Source organism: Macaca mulatta, chromosome 4 (assembly GCF_049350105.2).
Source record: "Macaca mulatta isolate MMU2019108-1 chromosome 4, T2T-MMU8v2.0, whole genome shotgun sequence".
In the NCBI taxonomy this organism is placed as follows: Eukaryota; Metazoa; Chordata; class Mammalia; order Primates; family Cercopithecidae; genus Macaca; species Macaca mulatta.
The window spans coordinates 49,971,005-49,998,892 of record NC_133409.1 but is presented as its reverse complement, the minus strand read 5'-3'; the positions used below and the strand labels follow the sequence as shown (position 1 = coordinate 49,998,892).

Here is a 27,888-nt window from a genome sequence, read left to right as displayed (position 1 = left end):
TAGTAAACAACGAAACTATAAAAGCTATTATGGATAGTTTTCTTTGACTTATTTTTAACAACAGGTAAAATCAGCCAGTGTTATAGAAAATAATGTCAGGAAAGGAGGCAGTATGAACATTGCTAATAATAAACAAATAAACAAAAAAACTAACATAAAGTTAAATTGACATGACTTTTTTTTCTTGCCCCCCAAATGTAGTATTAAAAACATGAGGCTTAAAACATCCTGAATGTCGCAGTAAAATAAGAACTCAAAAGCCAGTATCTTTTTTTTTTTTTTTTTCTGTGTATCTTTCTAGACATTTTATTAGGGATTTGAAACATGAATGCCCAAATGTACAGACTTCCTCACCAACACTATGATCCATAACTAGAATGTTCATGAAACTTTTTAAAAATTATACAATATCGTTTTAACCCTTAAATGACTGACCACTGAGGAGAGTCTAGAATAATGTGGAGTTTTAGTGATGTAACAGTTTGTACTGCTTTAAAGTAGCTTTTTATAAACTTTGCAAAGTACTCGAGAAGCAAGGAGACAAGAAAAGCCGACTGAAGGTAGATTTTAAATTGGGTAAGATGAGACAAGTGAACTTCTTATTTTTTTCCCCAAGCTTAAAAAAACAAAACTGTAGTAGCACCTTCTTTCTTGTTGTATGAAGTTACAGTGTTCTGCCTGACTTTCCAGGTCCTCTGTAGTCTGAACTGTTCAGCACATACAAGCATCTCATCCCCATCTGCCGTACAGGCAACCAGGCCAGGCTGTCTACTAACTCCCCAAAATACAGCTGCATTTTCCTTATGGCTGAGCTGTTCTGCTAAGGATCCTGTCCCCCAGTATGGCCATCCATCTTTCTCGAACTTAATCACTTCCTACCTGTCCATACGCCTAAGACTAGCTCAGAAATCAACCTCTCCACTCTGACCCTCGGAGTCCTTCTCTCCTGGAATGCCCACATCACTTAGAATCCTCAGGACACAACTGAGTGCATGAGTATGGACACTTTTACATGGCTTGCCTTCTCACCCTCTGTGCTAGTTTTGATCTCCCACTAAATTGAAACCTCAGGAACATGTCTTATACTTCTTTATCCATCTTGGACAGTACTCAGCTTATGTATGTATTCATTCAAACACTATGTAATAAGCACCTACCATGTTCCAGATAATATTCTAAATATTACAAAACACAGCAGTGGAAAGAAAAAATAACCCTCTGTCTTCATGGAGCTTACACCTGCAGGAAGTGGAATGAAAGGGACCATAATAAGAGACCAGGTCAGAAACGTAACATGGCATCCCCTGGCATAGAGTCTGTGAGCCATTATAAGAATCTGACTTCTCTGAGTCACATGATATGACTTATATATTCAAATGTTCCTTATGGCTGTTGTGTTGGAAATCTCTAATAAGGGAGCAAAGTCAGAGCAGGGAGATGAGTTGAAGGAACCTGCAATCATCCAAGGGGTAGTAGGGGCTTAGACCAGGAGAACATAGTAGATGTGGTGATAAAGGATCATATTCTTGGTACATTTTGAATGTAGTGATGACAAGACTTGCTGATAAAATGGATTTGGGTGACAAAAGGACAAAGGAGCCAATAGTGACCAATGGATTTTAGCCTGAGCAACCCAGAAGATGGAGGGGCATGAGGTAAGATGCAAAGACTGCAGGAAGAATGCTCAGGGTGGCAGGAGGGGGCAGGCGTTTCTTGATAGATATAGGAAAGGAATTTCGTAAATGTTGAGCGCTTATTCTAGAAAAGTTGGGGTTTATTTCCATTTTGTCTTAAAAACCAATAATCCAATTACTCTATTGCTGATAATATCAGTTTCTCCCATCTACAGTTATTCTTTATAGACTCAAGATTGTGAGGAAAAGTAAGTACTGATGAGTTCAACTCTTTCAAAGAATTCTCTACAGTTTGGGCTTGTTTCCTTTTTGTAAATTTTTTGTGGGTACACAATAAGTATACATATATTTATGGGGTACGTGAGATATCTGGGCTCATTTTCCTTGTTGTTAAATATGGTGATGGTGGTGGGAAGAGTGGGGTAGAAAGGAATCATTGTTAAACATCTAGCTCATAAAAACATTCTTGTAACAGGTTGTATATAAAGTCAGAATAATAAATAAATGAATTTCTTTATACCTCTTACTTACTCAGGCAGTCATGTACCCTTCATGAAACTTTTATTGAGTACCTGATATACACAGGCATTGCATAGGTTGTAAAATGATCAAAACTGGATTCCTGAATTTAGGGTAAGTAAGAAAATGTTAACATCTGAAAATCAATACAAATAAAAGCTGCATATGTTAGATATCCAACAGGACTGGGCTGAGACCTGAGCAGTTCATTTTTCCTTGATGGACCTCAGTTTTCTCATCTATTAAGTGAGTAGCCTTGGACTAGTTCATCTCTAAGGCTCTTAACCATTCTAATATTGTATATGAAGGACATAAGCAAGCCTTAAAATGTTCTTTTGAAAAAACTTCAAAAGATGAAAGAAGAGAAGGTCCATGACAAGACAGTTCCAAAATCATTCAAGGAAGTAGATAGTATAGATTGGTTATGGAACTATAAAAATGGTAGTAAAAAATTTGTTGAAAAATCAGGAGGGCTTCAATTACAAAGTTTTTTTTTTTTTTTTTTTTTTTTTGAGACAGAGTTTGGCTGTGTCACCAGGCTGGGGTGTTATCTCGGCTCACTGCAATCTCTGCCTCCCAGGTTCAAGCGATTCCCCTGCCTCAGCCTCCTGAGTAGCTGGGACTACAGGCATGAACCACCAAGCTTGGCTAATTTTTTGTATTTTAGTAGAGACAGGGTTTCACCATGTTGGCCAGGCTGGTCTCCATCCTCTGACCTTGTGATCCACCAGCCTCGGCCTCCCAAAGTGCTGTGATTAAAGGTATGAGCCATCGTGCCCGGTCTACAAAGATTTTTAAAATAAATATGCTAGGCTGGGCATGGTGGCTCATGGCTATAATCTCAGCCCTTTTGGAGACCAAAATGGGAAGATGGCTTGAGCCCAGAAGTTCATGACCAACGTAGACAATACAATGAGATTCCATCTCTACGAAAACTTTTTAAAAACATAGCCTATAATCTTAGCTACTCAGTAAGCTGAAGTGGGAGAATCACTTGATCCTGGGACACTGACGTGCAGTTGGCCATGATTTCACCACTACACTCCGGCCTGGACAACAGAGCAAAACCTGTCTCAAAATAATACATAAAATTAAGTAAAATGAAAATAAAATAAAATAAAATATGTCATGCTGGAGGCCAAGATTTTTTTTTCAGTATGTAATGGAAAGTCAAGAAAGATGTATAATCAGGGGAGAAACATGAATATGATTATATGATAAGATTTACTTATCAGTAGTAGACTAAGTGGACAAGGGAGAATATATGGGCAAATACTGTGTGCTGCACACAGATGATAGAACAATGCAAGGGGACCGATGCTACCAAAAGTAGCAACAGATTCTGCCTAAAACTATTCCAAGTCTACACACAGAAGCCTGAGAATGTGGAATTATGGAATTAATGGCAGTATGTGTGTGCACATGAGTATATTGTGTGTATATGTACGTGTGTGTGTATACATTATATATATATATATATATATATATATATACAAAAACACAGTACTCAGAAGGAATAATTCTTCAAAGACAGAAATAGCAAATGTAAGGCTGAGTGCAGTGGCTTACGTCTGTAATCCCAGCACTTTGGGAGGCTGAGGCAGGCAGATCACTTGAGGCCAGGAGTTCGAGACCAGCCTTGCCAACATGGAGAAACTCATCTCTACTAAAAATATGAAAACTAGCTGGGCGTGGTGGCAGATGCCTGTAGTCCCAGCTATGTGGGGCATGAGGTATGAGAATCGCTTAAACCTAGGAGGCAGAGGTTGCAGTGAGCCGAGATCGCGCCACTACACTCCAGCCTAGGTGACAGAGTGAGACTCTATCTCAAAAAAAAAAAAAGAAAAAGAAAAGAAATAATAATTATGAGTGATTTGTAGACCACCGGATTTGGTGAAAAGTGGAAGACTCAACAATGACTTAGCTTTCTAGGAGGCTAACTGGAAAGATGGTGATACCACCAGCAGAAAATAAAAAGAAATGCCAGACAAGTTAAGTGTGCTCTGTGTGTGTGTGCGTGTGTGTGTACATACACACACATATATAGAATTAGTTTCAGAGAGTCAAAAAGATTATGGTCTTGATGGGAAATTTATTCAGACTGAAGAAGGCTCCTTGCATACGATTCAGTAGGAAAATGGCTACCTGTCCATATGTCCGATCCAGTTCCACTTATAGTCAAAGAAAGCATTTTCCAACTATGCTTCCCTTACAAGTAATAAATGTTTATGATTTACACAGTAAGAGGCAATCTTTCAGGTTTGCTGTTACTATGCAAAGTGAATGATGAAAAATGATTTTGAACGGCATGTTTATTTTAAAAAATGTATCAGAATGATTTTATTGTCAGCAGTGAAAAACCACAATACAGATATACAATGGACCCAGAATTCATTACACATTTTCTCTTAAGTTTATTATATGATGTATTGCTATTTGTTAGTAGGGTAGTTACTGTTTCAATTTTAAGCTAAAGTACATAAATGTTACAGGTTATTTTTATTTTATTTTTATTTTTATTTTTATTTTTTTTGGAGACGGAGTCTTGCTCTGTCGCCCAGGCTGGAGTGCAGTGGCAGGTTATTTTTAAATTAAACAAATGCTGTTGTCTGCTTGTAAAAGAAAAGTATTTAGGTGTCTCATTTTTAAAAGTAACCTTACATATAGATATTTAAATATTTTATATAGTTACTATTATATTTTAATAAATTTCTTCTACTTGCAATTATTATTACATAACATGTTTAAATATAAGAAATTTTTTTTTGCTAGTAAAGTTGCTAGTAAGGTAGTTATCATTTAAATTTTAAGTCAAAGTAAATAAACACTACACTGTGTTATTTTAAAATTAAAGAAATGTCTGCTTGTAAAAGAAAGGACTTTGGTGTGTCATTATCAAGAGTAATCTTACTTATAGACCTTGAAATATTTTATATATTTACTTTTATATTTTAATAACTTCCTACTACTACTTGCAATTATTTATCATGTAACTGGTTTATAAGAAATATAAATTTTTATTTCTTACAGAAATTATTTTTATAGTTACAGTACACTTTTTAGATCAATCCATTTTTTCTGCAGTTAATTTCCTTTAAAATTGATATTGAGGTATACAAAAATTTTATTTTCTTAATTTAAGAATCTAGATATCTGTTAATTAATGACATATTTGAATAAAGTAACACTTAGAAGAAAAGATTTAAATATTAGATACTAAAATGCTATAAGGAAATTTCCTACTTGATTTTGGGTCTTTTGTTCTCCTAGCATGTGTTTTTATGATGTAGCGGAGAAATCAGTCTCACCTGTTTTTGATTGTAGGTTTCTTCTTGGTTCTTCAGGGGCCTCAATCGGCTGATCAGCCAAGAAAACTCGGGCCTGGTCGACAGCATTCAGGACGGAATATTCTTTCTCCTTTAACTCCCGTCTCAGGGCCTTTCAAAAGAGAAGCAAAAGTTGAGTTTGTAACCTCACGTGTTCACCAAATTAAGGGACATCGTCAACTATACCACTTCTGACCACACTTAGCAAGAAAATGACTAATAGCAAGCATTGCAGCTAAGTTAGAAGCCAAAGTGTAAATTTTATAGATATGAAGAAAAATACAAAGGAAAAAAGATAATTTCTGTAAAACTTAACTGTACAAAAAAAGAAACAGCTTTAAAATTTTTACCTAAGGGAAATTGTTACAGTGTATTTGAATTTGCGCAAAATGTACTTTTAGGCTTTTCACAAATGTCAGATTGATAAAATATAATAGCCTTTGCTAAGATACTTTTTTCTTGTAAGACTGACTGACAAAAAAATTACATCCAATGATACAGAGAAAGGTAATTTCACAAGTAGCAATAAGAGCCTCTGAAGGGTTTTACATTATTTAGAATCCATTAAGAAAAAAAACAAATGAGATAGAAACAAAGTACATACATGAAATCAAAACTAAACCAATGAGAGCACATACAAAACAATCTGCAATTATCTTAAAATATGTTCCATCTCTCATGCTGAGGCAATTACTATTTTTCTTTTGTGAGGTTTTTCATGCAAATCTATGATTCTCAGAATAGTTTCTCTTTAGCACCTTTGTTCTTTTAAGTGTAGCTAAACTTTCACCCCTGCACCTATAAAAACAGCAAAACTCCTTCAGCGACTGCTGCAAGATAAGAGTAAATGAAGATTTTCTCAGGTGCAATTTTAATGCTGTTGCCAAATGGAATTTGTTAATATTGTTATCCTCTTAAAATTAAACACATAACCACCTACTGGCTCTAATATTTTGCTTTCAGTGTAGTTTCCTGGCAACCTATTATGAAAAGTCAGACTTTTATTTTCTAAAATACTGAACTTTCATTATATTTTAGAATGAATAAAATATTTCCTTTGGAAGACAACTAAATTTTTAGTAGTATTTGACATCACTATGTTGAGATGTTACAGTATTTGCAGGCTAGATCCTTTTCTTCCGTTGTCAATAAAAAGTAAGAATGAAAAAATCTAGAAATACCAGAATAATCATCTTATGTAAAATATGGATCTAAGCAACACACACACACACACAAACCAATGGTAATGAAGTTGACAGAAACTAATGGGCTACATTTTCTATATCCAGAAAATCTCATGATAGCCTTTAGGAAATCAAAAGATTCAAGGAGGATTTAGCAGTAAATCAAGAGTAGAGTGCTTGATTGAGTAAGGTCATGAAGCATGCACATGCCGCCTGTCACCCTCCTCAAGAACTACTCTAGAAACCACTATTACTGATAATTTTCCTATGCGCGTATAGAGGAGATAAGTCATAACATGGTAAGTGTACTGGAAAGTGCGTTTGGACTAACCAAAGTGTAGCTTAACCATCACAGGTGGGGAGGGATGAGAAGAGCTGACAAGAACTAGTGAGAGATAGAGTGACATAAATACTATTTTTTGTGTGTAAGTATTGTCAATATAATTTGACTTTTAAACTACGCAATTATTACTTCGATAAAAAATTTAAAATAAAGGAGAAAAGTGAACCAAAAAATCCGCAATTAAAATATAGTGATGTAACACAGGATATAGGATAAAATAAAACTTTCTCTAAAATGCAAAGGTACATTTATATATCTTTCCTAGATTCCGTAAAACCGAACACTGACAGCAAGGTAAATCAACTAAATTCGCAGAGCAATTATCACTGATGAGCATTAAATGACTATGTTGGTTGGTGGGGGGGGGGCGGGGGCGGGCGGGGATAGCAAACCTTCCACCATCTCCTGTTTAACAAACGCAGCTTGTGAAGAAGTTGCAGGATGTGACATTCAGGAAATTTAAAAAAAAAAAAAAAAAAAAAAAAAAAAGATTATATACATCTGGCACTTAAAACTTTAATATATGGAAATAAAAAGAGACACAAGAGAAATGGAAAAAAATATTTTTAATCCAAAAAAATACACATTTACAAGTCTTGAGCCAGTTCTTTAACTTAGATTATTATGTTATTAGAGCACGAAGCTCTAGAGGAATAAAAATATTCCTAGTATTTACTTCCAAAATCACCTAAAAATATATAATAATGACATGAAAAATCATGCTACTTAAAAATTGTGAAAAATAGTAGGTAATATAGCAAAATTATTTTTTTAAATTTTAGTGGTCAAGATATCTCCCAAACCCAAATCTAATCAGTAAATATGGGAGCAGTAAACATTCCTTTTTTTTTTTTTTTTGAAATGGAGTCTCACTCTGTCACCCAGGCTGGAGTGCAGTGGTGCAATCTCTGCTCATTTGCAACCTCAGGTTCAAGTGATTCTCCTGCTTCAGCCTCCCAAGTAGCTGGGATTACAGGTGCCCACCCCTGCGCCCAGCTAATTTTTGTATTTTTAATAGAGATGGGGTTTTATACCATGTTGGCCATGGTTGGCCAGGTTGGTCTCAAACTTCCAACCTCAGGTGATCCACCTGCCTTGGCCTCCCAAGTGCTGGGATTACAGGTGTAAGTCACCACACCCATCTAGGAGTAGGTTTTGTTTTTTTTTGTTTGTTTGAGGCAGAGTCTTGCTCTGTCGCCCAGGCTGGAGCGCAGTGGTGCAATCTCGGCTCACTGCAATCTCTGCCTCCACCTTCCGGGTTCATGCCATTCTCCTGTCTCAGCCTCCCGAGTATCTGGGACTACAGGCGCCCACCACCATGCCTGGCTAATTTTTTGTATTTTTAGTAGAGATTGCATTTCACCATGTTCGCCAGGATGGTCTCGATCTCCTGACCTCATGATCTGCCTGCCTCGGCCTCCCAAGTGCTGGGATTACAGGCAAGAGCCACTGAGCCCGGCCCAGGAGTAGTAAAGATTCTTTAAACGCTGTGCAAGCGCTATGCTAGATTTCTTCCTGGGGAAGGGGAAGTCTCAGAAATGTACGGATTTAATGCAAGCCACTGAAGAGAAGGTGAAGACCTTAGAACACCTCTTCACTCTGTTTTATCAAATAGGAGGAAGAATTCACACAATGGCAATTAGAATTTAGCACAAAAGATCAACCAGAAAACAGCAACAGGCAATTATGTGGAAAGAAATTAAAAAATGAGAGAAGACAGGACATAAAGGTAAATGACTCAGAGAAGGAAGAGCAGAGGCAGAACTGGCCCTCAGGAAATATAAAACTACTATGGGCATATATTTCACAGGCAAATCCAGATCTTGTGTTGGAGAAAGAAGACAATATGATCCATGCAACTTAGGTGTACGGTAATTTCTGACTAGGAATTCTAGACTATTAATAGTCCACAAAATGTGCATTGTGTAGGAGTGTGGGGAGGGAAGACGGCAATGGAGAGATTTGTCTTTGAACTTCATTTTAGATTTCAAAAATTGAAATGGAAATATGTATATATTGGTCTATATATAGAAAGGATACTTTGGAAAACCAACCTATCAACTTCCTTTATGGATGGAATTTTATTAGTTTAACATGGAGACTCTGACAATAGAGTAATCTCTTTGGCTGGCTGTTTGCTCTGCCTGGAAAGCTCTTTTCCGAGATTTAGCCACATCACAGATTCCCTCACCCTTTTTAAGGCTGTCTAGAAGGTGAGGCCCATCCACCTGCCTTGTTGAATGTAGCATTCCACCTTTCCCATCCCCTACATTTTCCATTCTCATTATTCTGCTTAACTATCTTTGTATTTCCTAGACCTGTCACCTTCTACTATGCAAGGTAGGTGACATTTCTATATTTCTTGTTCAGTTTCTCTCTTAGGTAAAATATAATCTCCACTAGACTAGAGACTTTTTCCATTTTTGTTCAGCATGGTAAACAACGCACCCAGATTAATGCCATGTCTGGGACCTAGTACAGCCTTGGGGGATCTGTAATGCTTCCTGGGGGAGGTGGTGCCTAAATTGAGTCTTGCAGAGAGAGGAAGGTACTCCCAGCAAAGGAAACTAAACACTAGCAGAGAATGCAGGAGTGTCACAGTATGTGCCCTCAGGGAACTACAAACATTTCAGTACTCAGAGAGTGGCAGCAGCTCAAGCTGAAGGTGTGGGTGGAGGTCAAGCCACAGAGACCACTGCAATGCACTGAGACTTATGCACTGAGACTCACTCATCCCAATCATGGGCTATGGAAAGCCACTGACAAGTTGGGGGGTACTGTCAGATTTTTATTTTTGTTTTTTATATCATTGTCAGGTCTCCTGGATTCATTAAAAGCAAGTCTGAGTCAGATTCTATTTTCCTTCCTAACCACACTAAACTCATGTGCTTCAGGAAAAAAAAAAAGAAAAAAGAAAGAAATGCTCTCTGTGCAGGGTGCTGGCTGGAGAATGTCTCGTGAACTCCTTTGATATACCAATGTAGGGAAGTACAGGAGGCAAGCCTGGGCAGGTGGGAACCATGTCAAGTAAGTACAAATACAGGGTTCTGGCCCTCATGCTAATGCACCACCCAAATATCCTACCAAGCAGCATACATGTAATAATTTTCATTCATATCCTATTTTGTAAATTTAATTTTGTTATTCAATTTGTCCTACTTCAATTATATTTAATTGTATGTCAGACATAGATTTAACTTTCAACAGCTTTACACATATAATCATTTCACCCTTTACCTCTCTCAATTAGACATAAAAGAAAACCTGCATTTCCCAACCACCTGGTGAACACTAATGATAAGATCATTAGACTCCAGCGAGGTGTTTTGTACACAGAGCTACAAAGTGGCATTCAGCTTTAAGTTCCAATATCACGTGACTGATATATGGGCCACCTTAAATACATATAACATAATCTAATTAGAATTTTTCTGTTTTAATGAGTTTATATTTTCATTCAAAACAGTTCTGCTTCAGATAATAACAACTTTTGGTGAGGATGTGAAGAAACAGGAACCTTGATGCTTGTTGGTGGAATGGTAAAATTGCAGCCAGTATTAGTCCATTCTGATGCTGTTAATAAAAACATACCTGAGACTGGGTAATTTATAAAGGAAGGAGGTTTAACGGACTCATAGTTCCACATGGCTGGGGAGTCCTCACAATCATGGCAGAAGATGAAGGAAGAGCAAAGGGACATCTTACATGGCGGGAGGCAAGAGAGCATGTGCTGGGGAACTCTCCTTTACAAAACCATCAGATCTCCTGAGACTTATTCCCTATCACAAAAACAGCACGGAAAAACCTGCCCCCATGATTTAATTACCTCCCACTGGGTCCCTCCCGTGACACGCGGAGATTATTACTATTCAAGGTGAGATGTGGGTGGGGACACAGAGCCAACCCATATCACAACCACTCTGGAAATCAGTTTGGCATGTCCTCAAAATGTTAAACACAGAATTGTCAACATGACCCAGAAATTCTACACATAGGTATATACTGAAGAAAAAGTAAAACACATGTCCACATAAACACTCTTACATGAATGTTTATAGTAGCCTTATTCATAACAGCCAAAAGATGGAGACAACCCAAATATCCATCAACTGTTGAATGAATAAACAAAATGTGATATATCCATAACACAATGAATGACATCTTATTCATTAATAAAAATGAATGAAATACTGATATATGCTATAACATGGAAGAATTTTAAAAACATGCTCAGTGAAAGAAGCTAAACATGAAAGGGCATAGTGTAAGATTCCATTACCATGCAATGCCCCAAACAGGCAAGTCTATAGAGGCAGAAAGTAGACTGCCGGTTGCTTAAGACTAGAGAACTTGGAGAGTGAGGGGAGGGATAGGAATGACTACTTATTGGTATGGATGTTCTTTTTGGAATATAAACAAGCTATGGGCCAGGTGCAGTGGCTCACGCCTGCAATCCCAGCACTTTGGGAGGCTGAGGTAGGAGGATCACATGGTCAGGAGTTCAAGACCAGCCTGGCCAATATGGTGAAACCCCATCTCTACTAAAACTGTAAAATTAGCCGGGTGTGGTTGCGGGAGCCTGTAGTCCCAGCTACTCGGGAGGCTGAGGCAGGAGAATTGCTTGAACCCAAGGGACGGAGGTTGCAGTGAGCTGAGATTGTGCTACTACATTGCAGCCTGGGCGACAGAACGAGACTCCGTCTCAAAAAAAAAAAAAAAAAAGTTATGAATCTAGATAGCAATGATGGTGCACAATTCTCTGAAAATACTAAAAGCTCCTGAATTGCACACTTTAAATGGGTAAATATTATGATATTGAAATACTATCTCAATAACGTTATTGTTAAAATAAAACAATAATTCTGTTTTTTACCCAAAACAATTCTCTAGGTAATGTGCTTCTTTTTTCTTTTTTTTTTTCCTTTTTTTTGAGATGGAGTCTCACTCTGTCACACAAGCTGGAATGCAGTGGCATGATCTTGGCTCACTGCAACCTCTGCCTCCCAGGCTCAAGCAATTCTGTGGCCTCAGCCTCCCAAGTAGCTTGGATTACATGTGTATGCCACCATGCCTGGCCAATTTTTTTTGTATTTCAGTAGAGACAGGGTTTCACCATGTTGCCCAGGGTGGTTTTGAACTCCTGAGCTCAGGCAATCCACCCAACTTGGCCTCCCAAAGTGCTGGGATTACAGACGTGAGCCACTGCACCTGGCCTAATTTGTTTCTTTTCTAGTCTTTATCCCCAGTGCATCTGCAAACTAAGAGCTCATTCTGTATGTTCAGTACAGGCAATAATAAGGTGGCTGCTCCCACCTCAGAGCACTTCCTATTCCTCTAACACAGCTTATACTGTGTTAATATGCATATATTTTGACCATGCATCTGTTCCCTCCATTAAATTGTGAGTTCTTCCATGGTAACATTCAGGTCTTAATCATTTAAAATCCTCTATTGTACCCACCTAGACATATATACAAAACACTCAATAAATGCTTGAGCATAATAAATTAAGGAATAAATGCTTTCAGAATTAAATACTATGTATTTAATATTACAAAATATGTCAGAGCAAGATATAACAAAGTCACCCAATCTGTTCATCTTAAATTGAAATAATTAATGGATTCCAGTTAGGTCTGTATTTTTAAACTATCTATTTTGCAAATTACTGGTAATAATTTTTTGATGTAAAACTAAGTCTGTGCTATTAATAAGTATTTCAGTCTGCTTTTGGTTTTTATTTTAGTAATAGCAAAAATCCTTTTCTCTTTTTAGATAAATAAGGAACTGATCTCACTGTCATGGATGGTATGGATTCACTCTGTCTTCCTCATTTTGTCACATCCTCACCCATGAGGTAACTCCTTAGGGCATGGTTTCAAAATTACTGTCAGTCATTAGAATTGAAGAGTGTTTCCATTATCATGATTGTATATCAAACCTATATAAAGCTTATAGCTTAAAACAATGACAATTATTTTTCATGATTCTGTGGGTTGGCAATTTGACCTATTCTTTGGCTGGTACCACCTGGGATTACTGGTGAGGCTACAGTCATCCTGTAGCTTGGATGGGTGGGGCGGGACAAAACAGCCCCACTCACATGTCTGGAAATCATCACTGTCTATTGTCGGGAGTACCTCAGTTTCCCTCTCTGTGGTCTCTAATTGCTCTCCAATATGGTACCTGCTATTCACACTCGGTTATTTAGTATCTGAAATACGACTAGTACAACTGAGGAACTGAATTTTAAATTTTATATCTAATGTGATTTAAATACAAATGGTTACATGTGCCTAAGTGTTCTTATGTGAGACAGCAAAGCTTTAGAGTTTGCACATCACTGTGTCACATTCTATTGTTTGAAGCATGTCATGAAGCCAGAGCAGATTCAAGAGAATGGGAAAATGCACATCACCTTTTGGTCACAAGAGCAAACATTTCCCTCTGCATAGGAGTGTGCACACAGGGAGTCATGATTCATTATTATAAAAATGTACCACACAGGATAAGCAGGAGAGAGATGGCTGGGCTGAAGATGAGGGTTGGTAATATTTTGTGTAAGTGGTCAGGGAAGGCATCCAAAAGATAGTGATATTTTTAAAAAGACTGGGAGGAAGTGAGGGAGCAAGCCATGATCTGGCAAAAGAGTAATCTAGGCAGAGAAAGTGGAAAGTCAAAGGCTCTGAGGCAAGTGCATGCCTTGCTTGGAGACTGGTGCTGTCACAGCTGAGTGAGTGAAGAATGAGGGTGACTGCTTCTGTAAAAATATTTTCTATCAAGGAAATTAGGGAAAGAGTCCCTGTGGTTGATGGGAGAGGCACCTAGCAACCACATACTTCTCTGTGCAGCAGACATTTGGCTACTTGCTGACTCGAGGCTTGGCCATTGAGCTAAAAGTGCTCTTACATGACAACCTGTCACAAAGCTTATGCATTTTGCATTCCACAGGTTGAGCATCCCTAATCTGAAAATCCCAAATCTGAAATGCTCCAAAATCTGAAACTTGAGTGCTGAAATGATTCCACACCTGATACTATTGCTTTCTGATGGTTCAAATGTATACAAATGTTAGTGCATGAAATTATTTAAGTATTGTATCAAATTACCTTCAGGCTAGGTGTACAAGGTATATCTGAAACAAATGAATTTCATGTTTACCCTGGGGTCTCATTCACAAGATATCTCATTATGGATACACAAATATTCCAAAATTCCAAAAACTCTGAATTTTGAAACACTTCTGATCCCAAGCATTTTACACAAAGGATGCTCAGTCCGTAGTAGGTATGTGAAAAGACCTTCAATTCCCCTCTCAGACAAACTGTATAAAGTGAAGTTTTGGTCTCCAAGCAGTAGACCAGCATCAGTTAGAACAAGTGGGAAGATACAAAATAATCTCAAAAAGGAAAACCGAGGCTGGCTGTGGTGGCTCATATCTGCAATCCCAGCACTTTGGGAGGCCAAGGCAGGAGCATTGTTTGAGGCCAGAAATTTGATACCAGCCTGAGCAACATAGCTAGACCTCATCTCAGTAACAACAACAAAAATTAGCTGAGACTTCAATAGTCTCAACTACTCAGGAGGCTGAGGCAGGATTGCTTGGCTCCAGGAGTTTGAGGCTACAGTGGGCTATGATGGCGCCACTGCATTCCAGCCTAGGCAACGGAGCAAGACCCTGTCTGAAAACAACAACAACAAAGGGAATACTGAAATAGTATTTTAGAAGCTGCATGCTCTGAGGTGTTTAGTAGAAGAAGATATCATGCCAAATACCTCAAGAGTCAAAAATAACAACTGGAGAGCACAATGATTATCTTGAGTCCAAAAAAAAAACATTCACATTTTCTCCCATCCTTAGGCAGCATTAAATTATATAATAGATTTTCCAACAAATATTTCCACCAAAAAAAAATTTTTAAGTACAAATATATACAATATATAAAAAACATGCTAGGCATAAGAGAAGGCAACAATCAGCTATAAACCCATTCTTTAAGAAACTTATAGTCTAAAGGGGAAGAGAGAATACTAGCCCAGAACGTGGTTAAGTGCCACAAATCTTTGAAAGAGGTACGCATGGGGTACCAAGGAGCCTCATTATGAATAAGTACATAGAGGAGGGAGGAAGTTCAACTTCTCAAATACACACGAACTGTGTGTTGAAAAAAACAATTGTAACTAGCTTAAAGGTAATAAGGTGGAAAGCAACTCAAGAAAACAAATAGAATAAATACATTTAAGGTAATGTAGTCTCTCATGGCTTTTCCAATTGTGTACCTTCCAAATACTTACTTAAACTAAATGAAGCTCTTGAAATGGCAGATTAATGAAGACCTGATTGTAAATATCAGAATGTAGCTACTAAAAATCACAGTTTCCATTCTCAACAGAATTTCTAAGAGCCCGAATTCACTTTATTGAAGACACCTTTCCTCCTGTCCCACTCTCTGACTCCTTCGAACTCAGCGTGCTCTTTGGATGCTACAGGTGTGCCTCTGAGTGCCAGGCAGCCGAGTATTGCTGCTTATTCAACTTTAAATATCTATAGAGAGATTCCCAATTATCCTCCTTTAATGGTCTGGGAACATTTCTCCCCACTTGCTATAACTTAGTGGGAAGGACAAGCGATTAAAAGATAAGAAGGTATAAAGAAGTGACTGGCATGGCTTAGGGTAGAAATACTCAGAAGTCAATCAGCTGCTCTTCATTTTCTTCATAAGCGTGCCATCAGTTCACCATAATGGCTGGGTTGCTGACATCACTGACTGAGACCGAATCCTGCAAATCTTTTAATAAGAAAATAGGGTCTAAGAGAATTGGAGGGAAGAGGGGAATCCCTGCTAACCCCTTCTGTCCTAAACTAGCAGTTGGTCATATGGACTGAGCTAAGAACAGACAAAATGCAAACATGTGGGTGTGAAGTAAATCCTGGGGTCAACCCCCTTCTTTAAATAGCAACTCTTTCCTATGCTTTCTTCAATCTAAAGCCATTATCCAAATCGTCCGTATATCAAACATCAAACTTTGCTAGCACACACTTTTCTTAAAATTTTCTAAATTACAAAATTAAAATGATAGATAAATCAGATCCTGTCTTCTGTTTAAAATCCTCCCATGGCTTCCTGTTGCACTTAGAATAAATTCTAAACTTCCTCCCAAGGTCTGGACCCTCCCCACTCTCTGATGTCATCTCCTAATACACCCTCATCTCTAGCTTCAAAGTCCTTATTTCTGTTCCTAGAACATGCCAAGTTATTTCTTTCTCATGGTCTTTGCAATTCAGAAGGCTTTTGCTTCAAATTTTCTTTCTTTCTTTTTTTTTTTTTTTTTGAGATGGAGTTTTGTTCTTGTTGCCCAGGTTTGAGTGCAACAGCGCCATCTTGGCTCACCGCAACCTTCGCCTCCTGGGTTCAAGCGATTCTCCCGCCTCAGCCTCCCGAGTTGCTGGGATTACAGGCAGGTACCACCATGCCCAGGTAATTTTTTGCATTTTCAGTAGAGACGGAGTTTCTCCATGGTCAGGCTGGTCTCGAACTCCCGACCTCAGGTGATCCACCTGCCTCAGCCTCCGAAAGTGCTGTGATCACAGGCATGAGCCACTGCACCCGGCCTTGTTTCAAATTTTCAATAGCTGTGCTCCTTCTCATTAGATTTCAGCACTCAGTATATCCTTTGGATTAATGAATAAAAAAAGAATAAACTGGCATAAAAGAAAATGTGGAACCTCAGGAGGCCATTGTTAGAAGAGGATCAAGGAAGGAAAACTCCTGCAAAACGGGAGCATTTCATACAAAGTAGGTCTGTGGAAGAAAGCAGCATGGAGCAACTCCGCAGCAGGAGAGCGAAGCAGTCTTCCCCTTCCAGCCCCCATAGAAGAGATTATTGTCTCAAGACAACATCTGTGTTGTTTTGCTTTCTTAACAATCTCATTGACCCTCACTGGTGAAAGTCAAAGAAATCCACAGGAGTCACCCCTTTTGACCCTTTAGGGATCCGGCTCCAATGCCACCTGCACCAGCAGCATGAACCACAGCCTTCCCTCCCAGTGATCCAGCATTCACCACACTCCCTCACCTTTTTGCTAACCTGACTCTGGTGCCAGAGTGAGCCCTCATGAAAGGCTGAAATTTGTGCCAGAGCAGGTATAGTGGAAAGGCAATAAATTTTTGTATGAATGAATGAGGAGATGTTAAAAATGCCGTTCTGCAGTAAAGTAAAACCAGATAAAGATTTGCAGCCAAAGCCTTATGTACAGTCCAGTCCACACCACACAGGCACATCCTTACCCATCCTGTGCCCACGAGCCCTTACTTGGGTTTGTCTCTTAAATTCTCTGCATGTTAATCATATCTCTCATTTTACTAACTTCACTGGTGAGACAGTGAATGAAAAGATATTTTGAAACTATTCAGTGCTGTAGAATAAAAAATTACTTTTTTTAAGAGACAGGGTCTCACTCTGTTGCCCAGGCTGGTACGTCATCAAAGCTCACTGCAGCTTTGAACTCCCAGGCTCAAGTGATCCTTCTGCCTCAGCCTCTTAAGTAGCTAAACTACTTGCATGCCACAATACCAGGCTTTTTGTTTGTTTGTTTTTTTGTAGGGACAGGGTCTTGCTATGTCAACCAGGCCAGTCTTGAACTCCTGGCCTCAAGTAATGCTCCTGACTCTTCCTCCTAAAGCACTGGGATTACAGTGCTTTAGGAGGAAGAGTCACACCCAGCCCATTACTATTAAAATGATGCTAATCTAAAATTCTACCATGTTTCTCAGCTCTTCTCTCAGACTGAATTTCTTTCCAAAGCCTCTGTTCACTCTTACTTGTAGAGGAAGGTTCTAGCCATTTTACTTAGAGCTTTAGTTGACCAACGCCAGAACAAAGCCCTCCATTTGCAGGAACATCTGAAAGTAGATGACTTAACTCTTCTAAGGGCTAAATTATTTAATTATGAAAAAAATGGGCTGGCTGTGGTGGTTCAGGCTGGGCGCAGTTGCTCATGCCTATAATCCCAGCACTTTGGGAGGCTGAGGCAGGCGAATCACGAGGTCAGGAGTTCGAGACCAGCCTGGCCAACATGGTGAAACCCCTGTCTCTACTAAAAATACAAAAATTAGCTGGGTGTGGTGGCAGGCACCTGCAATCCCAGCTATTTGGAAGGCTGAGGCAGGAGAGTCGTTTGAACCCGGGAGGCAGAGTTTGCAGTGAGCCGAGATCGAGCCATTGTACTCCAGCCTGGGCAACAGAGCGAGACTCTGAAAAAAGGAGAGGAGAGGAAAGGAGAGGAGAAGGGAGGGGAGGGGAGGGGAAAGGAGGGGAGAAGAGAAGGGAATTATGTGATTCTCCAAGATGAAGCCAAAATGTTTCATAAGCAGAAAACTGTGTTGCAAGACTCTTATATTAGTTTAGATTCTTAGAGAGCAAAGAAATAAATGTAGTGGGTTTTTTGTGAATCAATTTGTTACAGAATAAAAGGGCAAAGCAGTGCTCTAAGGAGGTATAAATGGTCAGCTAGATGACATCACACACACTAATTTGGGATAAACATAAATTTTTTCAACTAATGTGTTTAACAAACCATGGACAGCTTTTCTCCTATCCTTCTAGGCATGACTAACCTAAACATCGAACCAGTTCTCTTCTTCCTCTTTGTGGAGAGAACCTTGACTCAGGTGTCTGATATTCCAAAATTGTTTTCTAAATTTCTACACATTTATGAGGTACTAGTATTTTAATGCTAACAATACAAGGATCACTAAAAATAGAACAAAAATGAGAAATCACAGACCAGGGTACAGTAAAGCTTCACTTTCACACATTGCTGGAGGCAAAAAATTGGTTTGATTATTTGAGAAAGTAGGCTGGTAATATATCAAGAGTCATTATTATGTTCATATTGTGTGAAACAGGAATTTCGCCTTTGGGAATACATCCTAAGAAAATGATCCCAAAAAGCTATAAACACAAAAGTGTTCATTTTAATATTATTTATGATTTTTAAAAAATTGAAAGAAACTTAAATCTCCAACACCTGGAATATATTTAGGTTCTATGATATGGCCACACTAGAGATCATTATGCAACCTTGAAAAATTATTGTGATAATGACTACATAGCAATGTGAAGAAATAGGCATGACATGTATCCAAGTGAAAAAGACAACATAAAAACTCTGCACCCAGCTGAAACTATGCAAAAGGTAAATATGCAAAAAGAAAAGGGTTGTTATGGTGATGAAATTATGGCCATGTTTTTATTCCTTATTTTATAAACTCTGCAATATGTTATTATTTTCATAATTAAAATTATACTTTTAAAAAAGGAATGCCCACTAGAATTGAGCTCATTTAGCATTGAATAAATTACTACTTTCAAAGAACAGTATTATTAAGAATTACAAATGTGTTTTAGAAGCCTATTTTTTATATTTGTAACAATCATAAAACTTTCCCTTTATATTTTGTTTCAGTGACCTCAGGCTAAATTTATTTATAACATATAATGCATGACCACATAGTCACTGAATGAGAGACTCCATATGTTTAAGCTACTCCCTGTGTTTGTTAAAAATCTCAACTCATCTAGCTTTCAAAGGTATTAAATTTCTACAACAGAGAGAAGCACAAACATGGAAGAATCTGGCAATATTCAGCACATACAGCTAAAAAAAATAAGATATATTTTTAAAACTATCTAAACAATTAAAGGTATGCCAATTCATTTTCCCTTACATAAAAATCTTTCCCATTCTTGAGTTGAACGATTCAGGCAGTATTAAGATAGAGAAAAGATAACCTCTGAACTGACTACAATATCGAGGCATAAAGTGCAATTGTGTTATTTAATTTGTTTACATTTCAAATATGTAACTGAAATGATTTCTAGCTCTTGAGAAAAGATTATTGCTTACACTTCTATGTCAGCTATAACCTTTATTAAAGATTCCTATTTAAAGTAGGAATATTTTCAAAATCTAATATTCTTTAGAACGCAAATGAATACAAAAGAATTATTGAGAAATAAAGAGACAAAAGGAACATTCACACCAAAAGACATGTTCCCTTTGGGTATAGTTCTCTCAGTCAACATTCAACTTCTATCGAGCATCCAGAGTACCAGGCATAAAAAAAAGACATAGAAAATAAGTCATTGTGTTATATTCTGATAAATGCTATAGAAACAGAAAGAAGTAGAAAAGGGTCAGGGGGAGGGAGGGAGAGAGAGAGCGAGAAAGAGGGAGACAAAGAGAGAGTGAGAGAGAAGGAGTGCTCAGAGGGAGCGGTAGTTCAACTAGAGAAGCTGAGTTAAAAAAACGGGCATTCTCTGCACCAGGCACGGTGGCTCATGCCTGTAATCCCAGCACTTTGGGAAGCTGAGGGGGGCGAATCACAAGGTCAGGAGATTGAGATCATCCCGGCTAACATGATGAAACCCCATCTCTACTAAAAATTAAAAAAAATAAAATAAAATAAAAATTAGTCGGGTGCGGTGGCGGGCACCTGTAGTCTCAGCTGCTAGGGAGGCTGAGGCAGGAGAACGGCGTGAACCCAGGAGGCGGAGCTTGCAGTGAGCCGAGATGGCGCCACTGCACTCCAGCCTGGGCGACAGAGCAAGACTCCGTCTCAAAAAAAAAGAAAAAAAGGAGGGGCATTCGTGGCAGAGCAGATAGCCTGGCACTGTAACTGAAAGCTCAGCAAGGGACCAGTGAGGCTGAAACCAGTGTGTAAGAGAAAAAACAGCAAGAGAGGAAATGAGCAAGGTGTGAGTAGGGGGTAGGTCAGATTGGGTAGGGCCTTGCAGACCATTCCAAGAACTGTGGCTTTTCCTCTGAATAAGTTAGGAAGCCCCTGCAGAGTTTGATTTATTTTAGTAGGAACACTCTGGTTGCTGGACTGATACTTCCAGAGACAGAGGAGTGACAGGTGGTAGATTCAGGTTCTATATTTTGAACAGAGAACCAACAGGATTTCCTAAGAGACTGAAAATGAGAGAAAGACAGGACTGAAGGTGATCATTATTTGTTACCTAAGCAACTGAAATAAGATTCCTACCAACTGAAATGCAGAACACTGGGTAGAACATGTTATAGGGGTCAATTCAGGAAGTCAGTTTGGTCATATTAAGTGTGAGGTGTTTATTACACACTCAAGTAGAGATGACATGTAAACTGATATATATTTGGGAGTGCTTGGCATATAGATGGCACTTTTAAACCCAAGAAGGAGTGAATATAGAGAAGGTGACATGGCCTGACAAGTGACACATTCCAATTTTAGGAGACAGGGGAGAGAAGGAAGAACCAGGAAGGGAAACTGAGAAGGAGCTACCAGTGTGGTAAGAAAAACATCAGAAGAGTGCAGTGTTCTGGAAGTCAAGTAGAGTGCAAGGAACAATGAATCAGTCAACAGGAAAGGTGAGGTCTTGGAATGCACCACCCCTAGACAAAGCTCAGCCAACACTAACAAACAGAGACATCGCAAATTATAAGCGGCATGGAACTCAGAGTGGGGCTCAGGATGGCTTCCTTACCTGGAAGGAGATAGAAAGATGCTTGAAGCAAGTTTTAAGAGGCATTCAATGTTGTGTTACATTTTACGTGTGTCAGGACATATACGTTAATGTTCTTCGCAATGTAAGCAGGTCTGGCTATGTGATTGCAGACCTCAGCGTGACAGGGTCCCTTGTCCAAATATTACTAAGAATCTCAAGATGGCAGCAGAAGAACATTAAGCCAAGTGCAGAAACCTTGTAAGAGCAGAGCCCTGTGTGACTGCACGGGACACCCGAGAAGCTGGCCCTAAATGCAGGGCAGCTGAACTATAACAAATAGAGGTATTGTTGGTACAGCAGGCTTCTTTAGCTTTTGGTTTCAAAAAAGCAGTTAACTGCTTACTGGAGAATATAAGCAGAAAAAAATAAATGATGCAAACATGAGACAAATCTGCTAGAATGTAATTTACTTTTTTCCCAACTTGCTTTCAAAGTTAAATCAGCATATATGGATCTGAAGTCATTAGAGAATGACAGCAGAAAAGGGCAGAGCACTCATTAAATTTGATAGCACTAATAAAACTACGTGAAAAAAGAGAAAGAAAACAGGCTTACTTTCCATTGGTATACAGACAAAATAAATTTTAAAAAAAAAATCTCCTACATAGTGCTTTGAAAGTTTTAGTTAACATCCCTCAATGAGCAGTTAATACACAAAATTCATTTTGGTTCCACCTCACGGACATCAAAAATAATGCCTGAATCAGAATACTAAATATCAATGTTAAAAATAAGACAGAAATTATTTTGCTTTTCATAGTAATAAAATAGTATCCTTCCTTGTATTTTTTTTTTTGAGACAGAGTTTCGCTCTTGTTTCCCAGGCTGGAGTGCAATGTCGCAATCTCGGCTCATGGCAACCTCCGCCTCCTGGGTTCAAGCTATTCTCTTGCATCAGTCTCCCAAAGTGCTGGGATTACAGGCATGAGCCACCACTTCCGGCCCCCTGTACTCTTTAAAATACATGCACACATAAATGTATTCCTTCATCCAGCTAATACATGCAATACAGGTTGAGTATCTCTAATCCAAAATCTAAAATATACCAAATCCAAACATTTCTGAGTGTCAATATGGTACTCAAAGGAAATGCTCATAGGCACATTTTGGATTTCAGATTTTCTGATTAGGGATGGTCACCTGGGAAGTGTAATGCAAATATTCCAAAATATGAAAAAATCCAAATCTAAATACTTTTGGTCCCAAATATTTCAGCTAAGGGATCCTCAATTAGTACTTATTCTAATGTGGCACTGGATTAGGTGCTGAACTTGTATTTTCTTCTTTCAGCCTTATCCCATGTATCATCACAAAAGGAAGTAAGCAGCACCCCTTACTCTATTGTGTACTCCAAAACATGCCATGGCTAATTTGGAGGATTTTCTCCCTAAAGCATTTTGGCAACAACCTTTAGTGATTTCTTACTTATTCCAAGGTGTCTTTCAGCTCAAAAGCATCTTACTCTATGGAGCCTTTCCCAATCTTCCCAAGCACAAATAATCGTGATTCGTGTCTCCTTGGCTGTGTGTCCATGGCTATATTACAGCACTTTTCATATCTACTGTAGTTACTTGTTTTCATGCCTGCATCACTGCTAGACAGTGAAGTGAGCTCCACGATGGCAAAAATAGTCTTACAAACTCATGCATGCTTGGCACCTAGAAAAGTATGTGGCAAACATCAGGTCCAATATAGAAGTTTCAACCTGAATGAATACGTGAACTGCTAGATAAAATAAATTGTCTCTGGGCTAAATATGTACAGAGGCAGTAAAATGATTGTTTTGTAAAGGGGTTCATTGGTTTTACAGGCCTCTGTTTCTTGCCTACATTTGTGATCCACTCTTAATTTTACCACCAGAGAGTGACACCTATTAGGCTGTCTCACCTTTCCCTCTAAACATGGATATTCTATGGCCCTTTGGGGTAAGGTTGCAATATTACATATTACGATTAGGAGACAAGTCCACGTGCAGACAACTGGGGTGTGGCAGGTAGGTGCAGGCTCACTGAGAGAACCGCTGCTTCAGGCCTGCACACAAGTAACAGCTTAACTAACAGGCTTTAGGGAGCTGAGCGTTTAATAAGGAGGAAGTCAACATAGATTGGCAAAGGTTGGAGAGGAACTTGGAAATTAATTTGTTTTTAATTTCAGAAAAAGACCAGTTTCCCACTGTAGGCAACCTTCTAACACAGCAAGACCTCAAAATTACAGAACTGCAGGCAGAGTCTCCGATTACTTTAGCAGGGAAAAAAAAAATTCCACCACACCTACATTTGCACGCGCGCACACACACACACACAGACAGCCTAAATGTAATGGTAGGGTGTTGTTGTTTTAAAGACAATGTTAGAATTTGTTATTTTAATGAGTAAGTTTGCTAATGTTTCTTGGTAATTCAGCTTAAGGCCAGATATGTTCTGAGTCTTATATAATAAAGCTTGAATATAGGAATCAAGCGGGTTAAGCAAAAGCCAGAGTAGCCCTGAGGGAAAGAACACACAAACAAGAAATTACACCTGAATCATGCACTTTCAGTTATTCTAGATTTGCTTTTCTAACATCAAATATGCGTTCTATTGGAGAAAGGGTATTAGAGCTCTGATAATTGCCCCTATATAACTTAATATTTACATTGTTATGAAAATGAAGTGCAAATTGAACAGTAAAATCTGCATCTGCAATTTTATCCACTCAAGAGTATTTGACTAGAGTAAATCCATAACATTACAAATGCTATATACATTGTAGGTGCATTATAAGTAATTGTTGACTGAACGATAAGCTCACATTCTTGAAAGGGAAGTTGCACATACGTGACCTCAGCTTCTTCAAAGCTTCAAAAATGATACTAAAAATCTGATTTAAGTCATTAGATGGGAAGATTCAACTTTATCCATTTATTTTATTATTTAATTAGTAAGTTAGCTTTTTTGTTTTTTTTTTTGAGATGGGAGTCTCAATCTGTTACCCAGGCTGGAGTGCAGTGGTGTGATCTTGGCTCATTGCAACCACTGTCCCCTGGGTTCAAGTGATTCTCCTGCCTCAACCCCCCAAGTAGCTGAGATTATAGGCACCCACCACCACGCCTGATTAATTTTTATATTTTTAGTAGAGATGGGGATTCACCATGTTGGCCGGCCTAATCTCGAACTCCTGGCCTCAAGTGATCCACCCGCTTCGGCTTCCCAAAGTGCTGGGATTACAGGTGTAAGCCACAGTGCCCGGCCTATCCATTTATTTTAAAACAGTCCTTAAAACACTACATGTTTTTTAAGTAGCAATTTATTTTAACATTTGGGGGAATCAAATATGTACTTACATGAAAAAAATAATATGATTGTGCTGTTTACCAAACTTTACTTGCAAAGACTGGAAGATGACCCTTGTCTAATTTGACAGGTTAATCTAGACAGTAATTGAAAGTTATTTCTGTTGGGTTATACTAGGTGGTAAATAACAGGTATTAATACAGTTTTACTGAGTTAAAACTGCTCATGTAGCCTATATAGTTTTAAACAAAATAAAAATGATCAAAACTATCAGAAAAGACTCCCACCAATTATGGGAAAAGATATCAGCCACCTTTTACTGAGTGTTTACTATGTGCTAGGCCCCAGGTCTCAAATGTTCATGTATTGTTGAAGCACTGAACAAAGTATTTATTATTGATGTTGCTGAAAATATATCAACATTCTGAGACACTGGTTAAAACACCCAAGAAAGTACACACATTTAATTAAGGGTCAACAATACACTGATGTTTCATAATAGCAGTTCCTGGGGCATTTACACTACAGAAGGAAAGGAAGCCAATCTGTGAATCACTCATTTCCGTGTGTAAGAGAAGGGTTTTGAACCCAGTCTTTGCTATGGGGCTTCCTGCCTGCCCATCACCAGGGTCTGCTACATTTTTCCAGCAGCATCAACATCAGAAAAGCTAACAAGCAGAAAAGCTAGTTCGCTTCAACAAGCAGAAAAGCTAGTTTGCTTTTCTGCTTTGTTTCTGGCCTGTAGAATGACTGTCATGTTTTAGAGCCCACAATGCCATGTTTGGTTTTCTGTTTTTTATATCTGATCTATAACTGCTAGGTGTTTGAACATAGGAGATGCGTTAAAGCATTGCTTTATAGTAGCATTCTAAAGGGAAATCTCAGAGCCATCACCTAAACATTTAAATGTAAAGTATTCTCTCTGGATACAGCCAACAAACTACAAGCACAGGGCTTTTGGTAATAGGAATTATTAAAATATATCACTGAGGTGCAGAGGCTGTACCTTATTGCTCTTCGTACATAAGCATCAACTTTAACATTAAGGCATTTGGTGAATAGTGTGGATAGGTGGATGGATGGATGGATGAATGGATGGACGGATGGGGAATGAAATGATTGGCACTACCATTATCACAGACTACCCCTATGAAAAGGAGTCATTAAATCATTTACGTACATATAAAGGACTAGAATATATAAAGATAGTTAGGAATGGGAAGACTTAGAATATATGAGTTTCTATAAATCAACCCCTAAAGGTTGTATACAGTGGCATTCAAAACTTGCATTTATGAGATCATATATTTTGGAATAATTAAGTTAGTGTTAAGTTCTTTGTCTCTTCACAAAATTCCATCTGATATTCTTTAGACATCTTAAATTAGCAGTGAGAGTTTATGTCAAATTAATCAGTACTGTGTTGCTTGAAATAAAGTAATTCAAACTATTACCTTAAGATTAGAGAATGAATTAGAAATCAAGTACAAGGTCCCCTACTTTCTATGGGAAATTTTAGGGAATAAAAAACCTTGGCTAATATTAGTATCAAGCCATCTGAGAGTTGATCTTGACTGATTCTAATTACGTACTTTTGAGCTGTAAGACAAGAGATTTTTGTAGCTAAAAAGATTTTTGATTTTATTACAAAAAGGAAAAGACCTAAAAAGTAAGAGATCAGAAAAAAATACTAACAGAATTTATAATAATATACAAGACTAAATGAAAAGAGAAGCAACTTTATTCCAGTAAGCTAAAACATACCTGAAAAAATTGGTTTTAAAAGTTATTTCATGTTTCGTTTAAAGCTACATCATAATGTTATAATTGAAAAGAGTTCTATATTCCCTTAAAGAAGAGATTAGAAATAAATGGGTACATGAACTGAAAGCTTGCCTGAATCATAACAAAGTGCTGTGGTTTGAATGTCCCCTCCAAAACTCATGATGAAATTGAAGTGACACTGTGCTGACATTAAGAGGAGCCGCCTTTAAGAGGTGATCAGGTCATGAGGGCTGGACCTTCATGAATGGACTAATGTCATTATCACAGTGGGAGTGGGTTAGTTACAGAGGGAGTGGGCTCAAAGGATAAGTTCAGCTTCCATCTCCTCTCTGTCACGAACACTCTCTTGCCTTTGTGCTTTCCACCATGAGGTGACACAGCCTGAAGACCCTCATCAGATACTAGCCCCTTGATTTGAACTTCCCTGCCCCTGGAACTGTGAGCCCAGCCTCCAGAAGTGTGAGTCAAATAAATCTGTTCTTTATACATGACTCAGTCCCTGGCATTCTGTTATAGCACCAAAAGACAGACTAAAACACCAAGGAGAAAAATTGGGGGTTATAGAAGTGGATGACTGGGCAAAGACAACCAGAGCTTTGGGATAACAATGTGCAGTTCACAGCTCAGCCATAACCTCTTGGGAAATGATTTCTCAAAACACAGAGAACAAGAACTCTAAGTTTAAGGATAAGCACAGGATCTCCCTTGAATGTAAATTTCACGTAAACGGGGGCTGTGTTTTTTTTCTATACCAGGACCTCTCTTGTGTCTTAGATCCTAGAAGAACTCAGAGGGGATGAAGGCATGAGGAGTCAGAGGCCTAAGAAGTCAGAGCCTCTAGAGAAGAAAGGAAAATATGAAAGGCCAAAGGCAAAGCCTCTAAATACTTTATCTAAAAAATGGCACTCTTTTTTATTGATTCAGTTTCGGGACTGGAAAATACAGAAGACTTCTTGGTTTATACATGGTCTTGTAAAAGAATCAGTACCTATAGCACTGCTGCAATTCCAAGTATCGAAGCAATCACAGAATTACCTCTAGACTACAAATTTACAAGATTCTCTTCAAGCAATTCAAAAACAGCTGGTTACTATCCAAACCTTCCATTGCTCTTGTCAAATGATGAGACACTGATAACCAAATAAGTTATCTTTACTGAAAAATGAAGTGAAGACCTACATATGCAGCTAAAAAAAGTTAATTTTCAACAAAATACTGTAAAAGGCTTTAAGAAACAAGTTTTTAATGAAAACTGACCAAGAAGTTGATATTTGT

At 38.3% G+C, this 27,888-nt stretch overlaps 1 protein-coding gene across 14 annotated transcripts in view; it reads right to left on the bottom strand.

The window, feature by feature from the left end:
- UTRN (utrophin) overlaps nt 1–27,888 on the bottom strand; it is a 576,786-nt gene that overhangs the window by 123,330 nt on the left and 425,568 nt on the right. For all 14 annotated transcript variants that reach the window (XM_015137213.3, XM_077999492.1, XM_015137214.3 and 11 more), the window contains one exon: nt 5,462–5,591. In XM_015137213.3, coding sequence (XP_014992699.3) covers nt 5,462–5,591 — 130 coding nt within the window. The remainder of the gene's footprint in view (nt 1–5,461; nt 5,592–27,888) is intronic.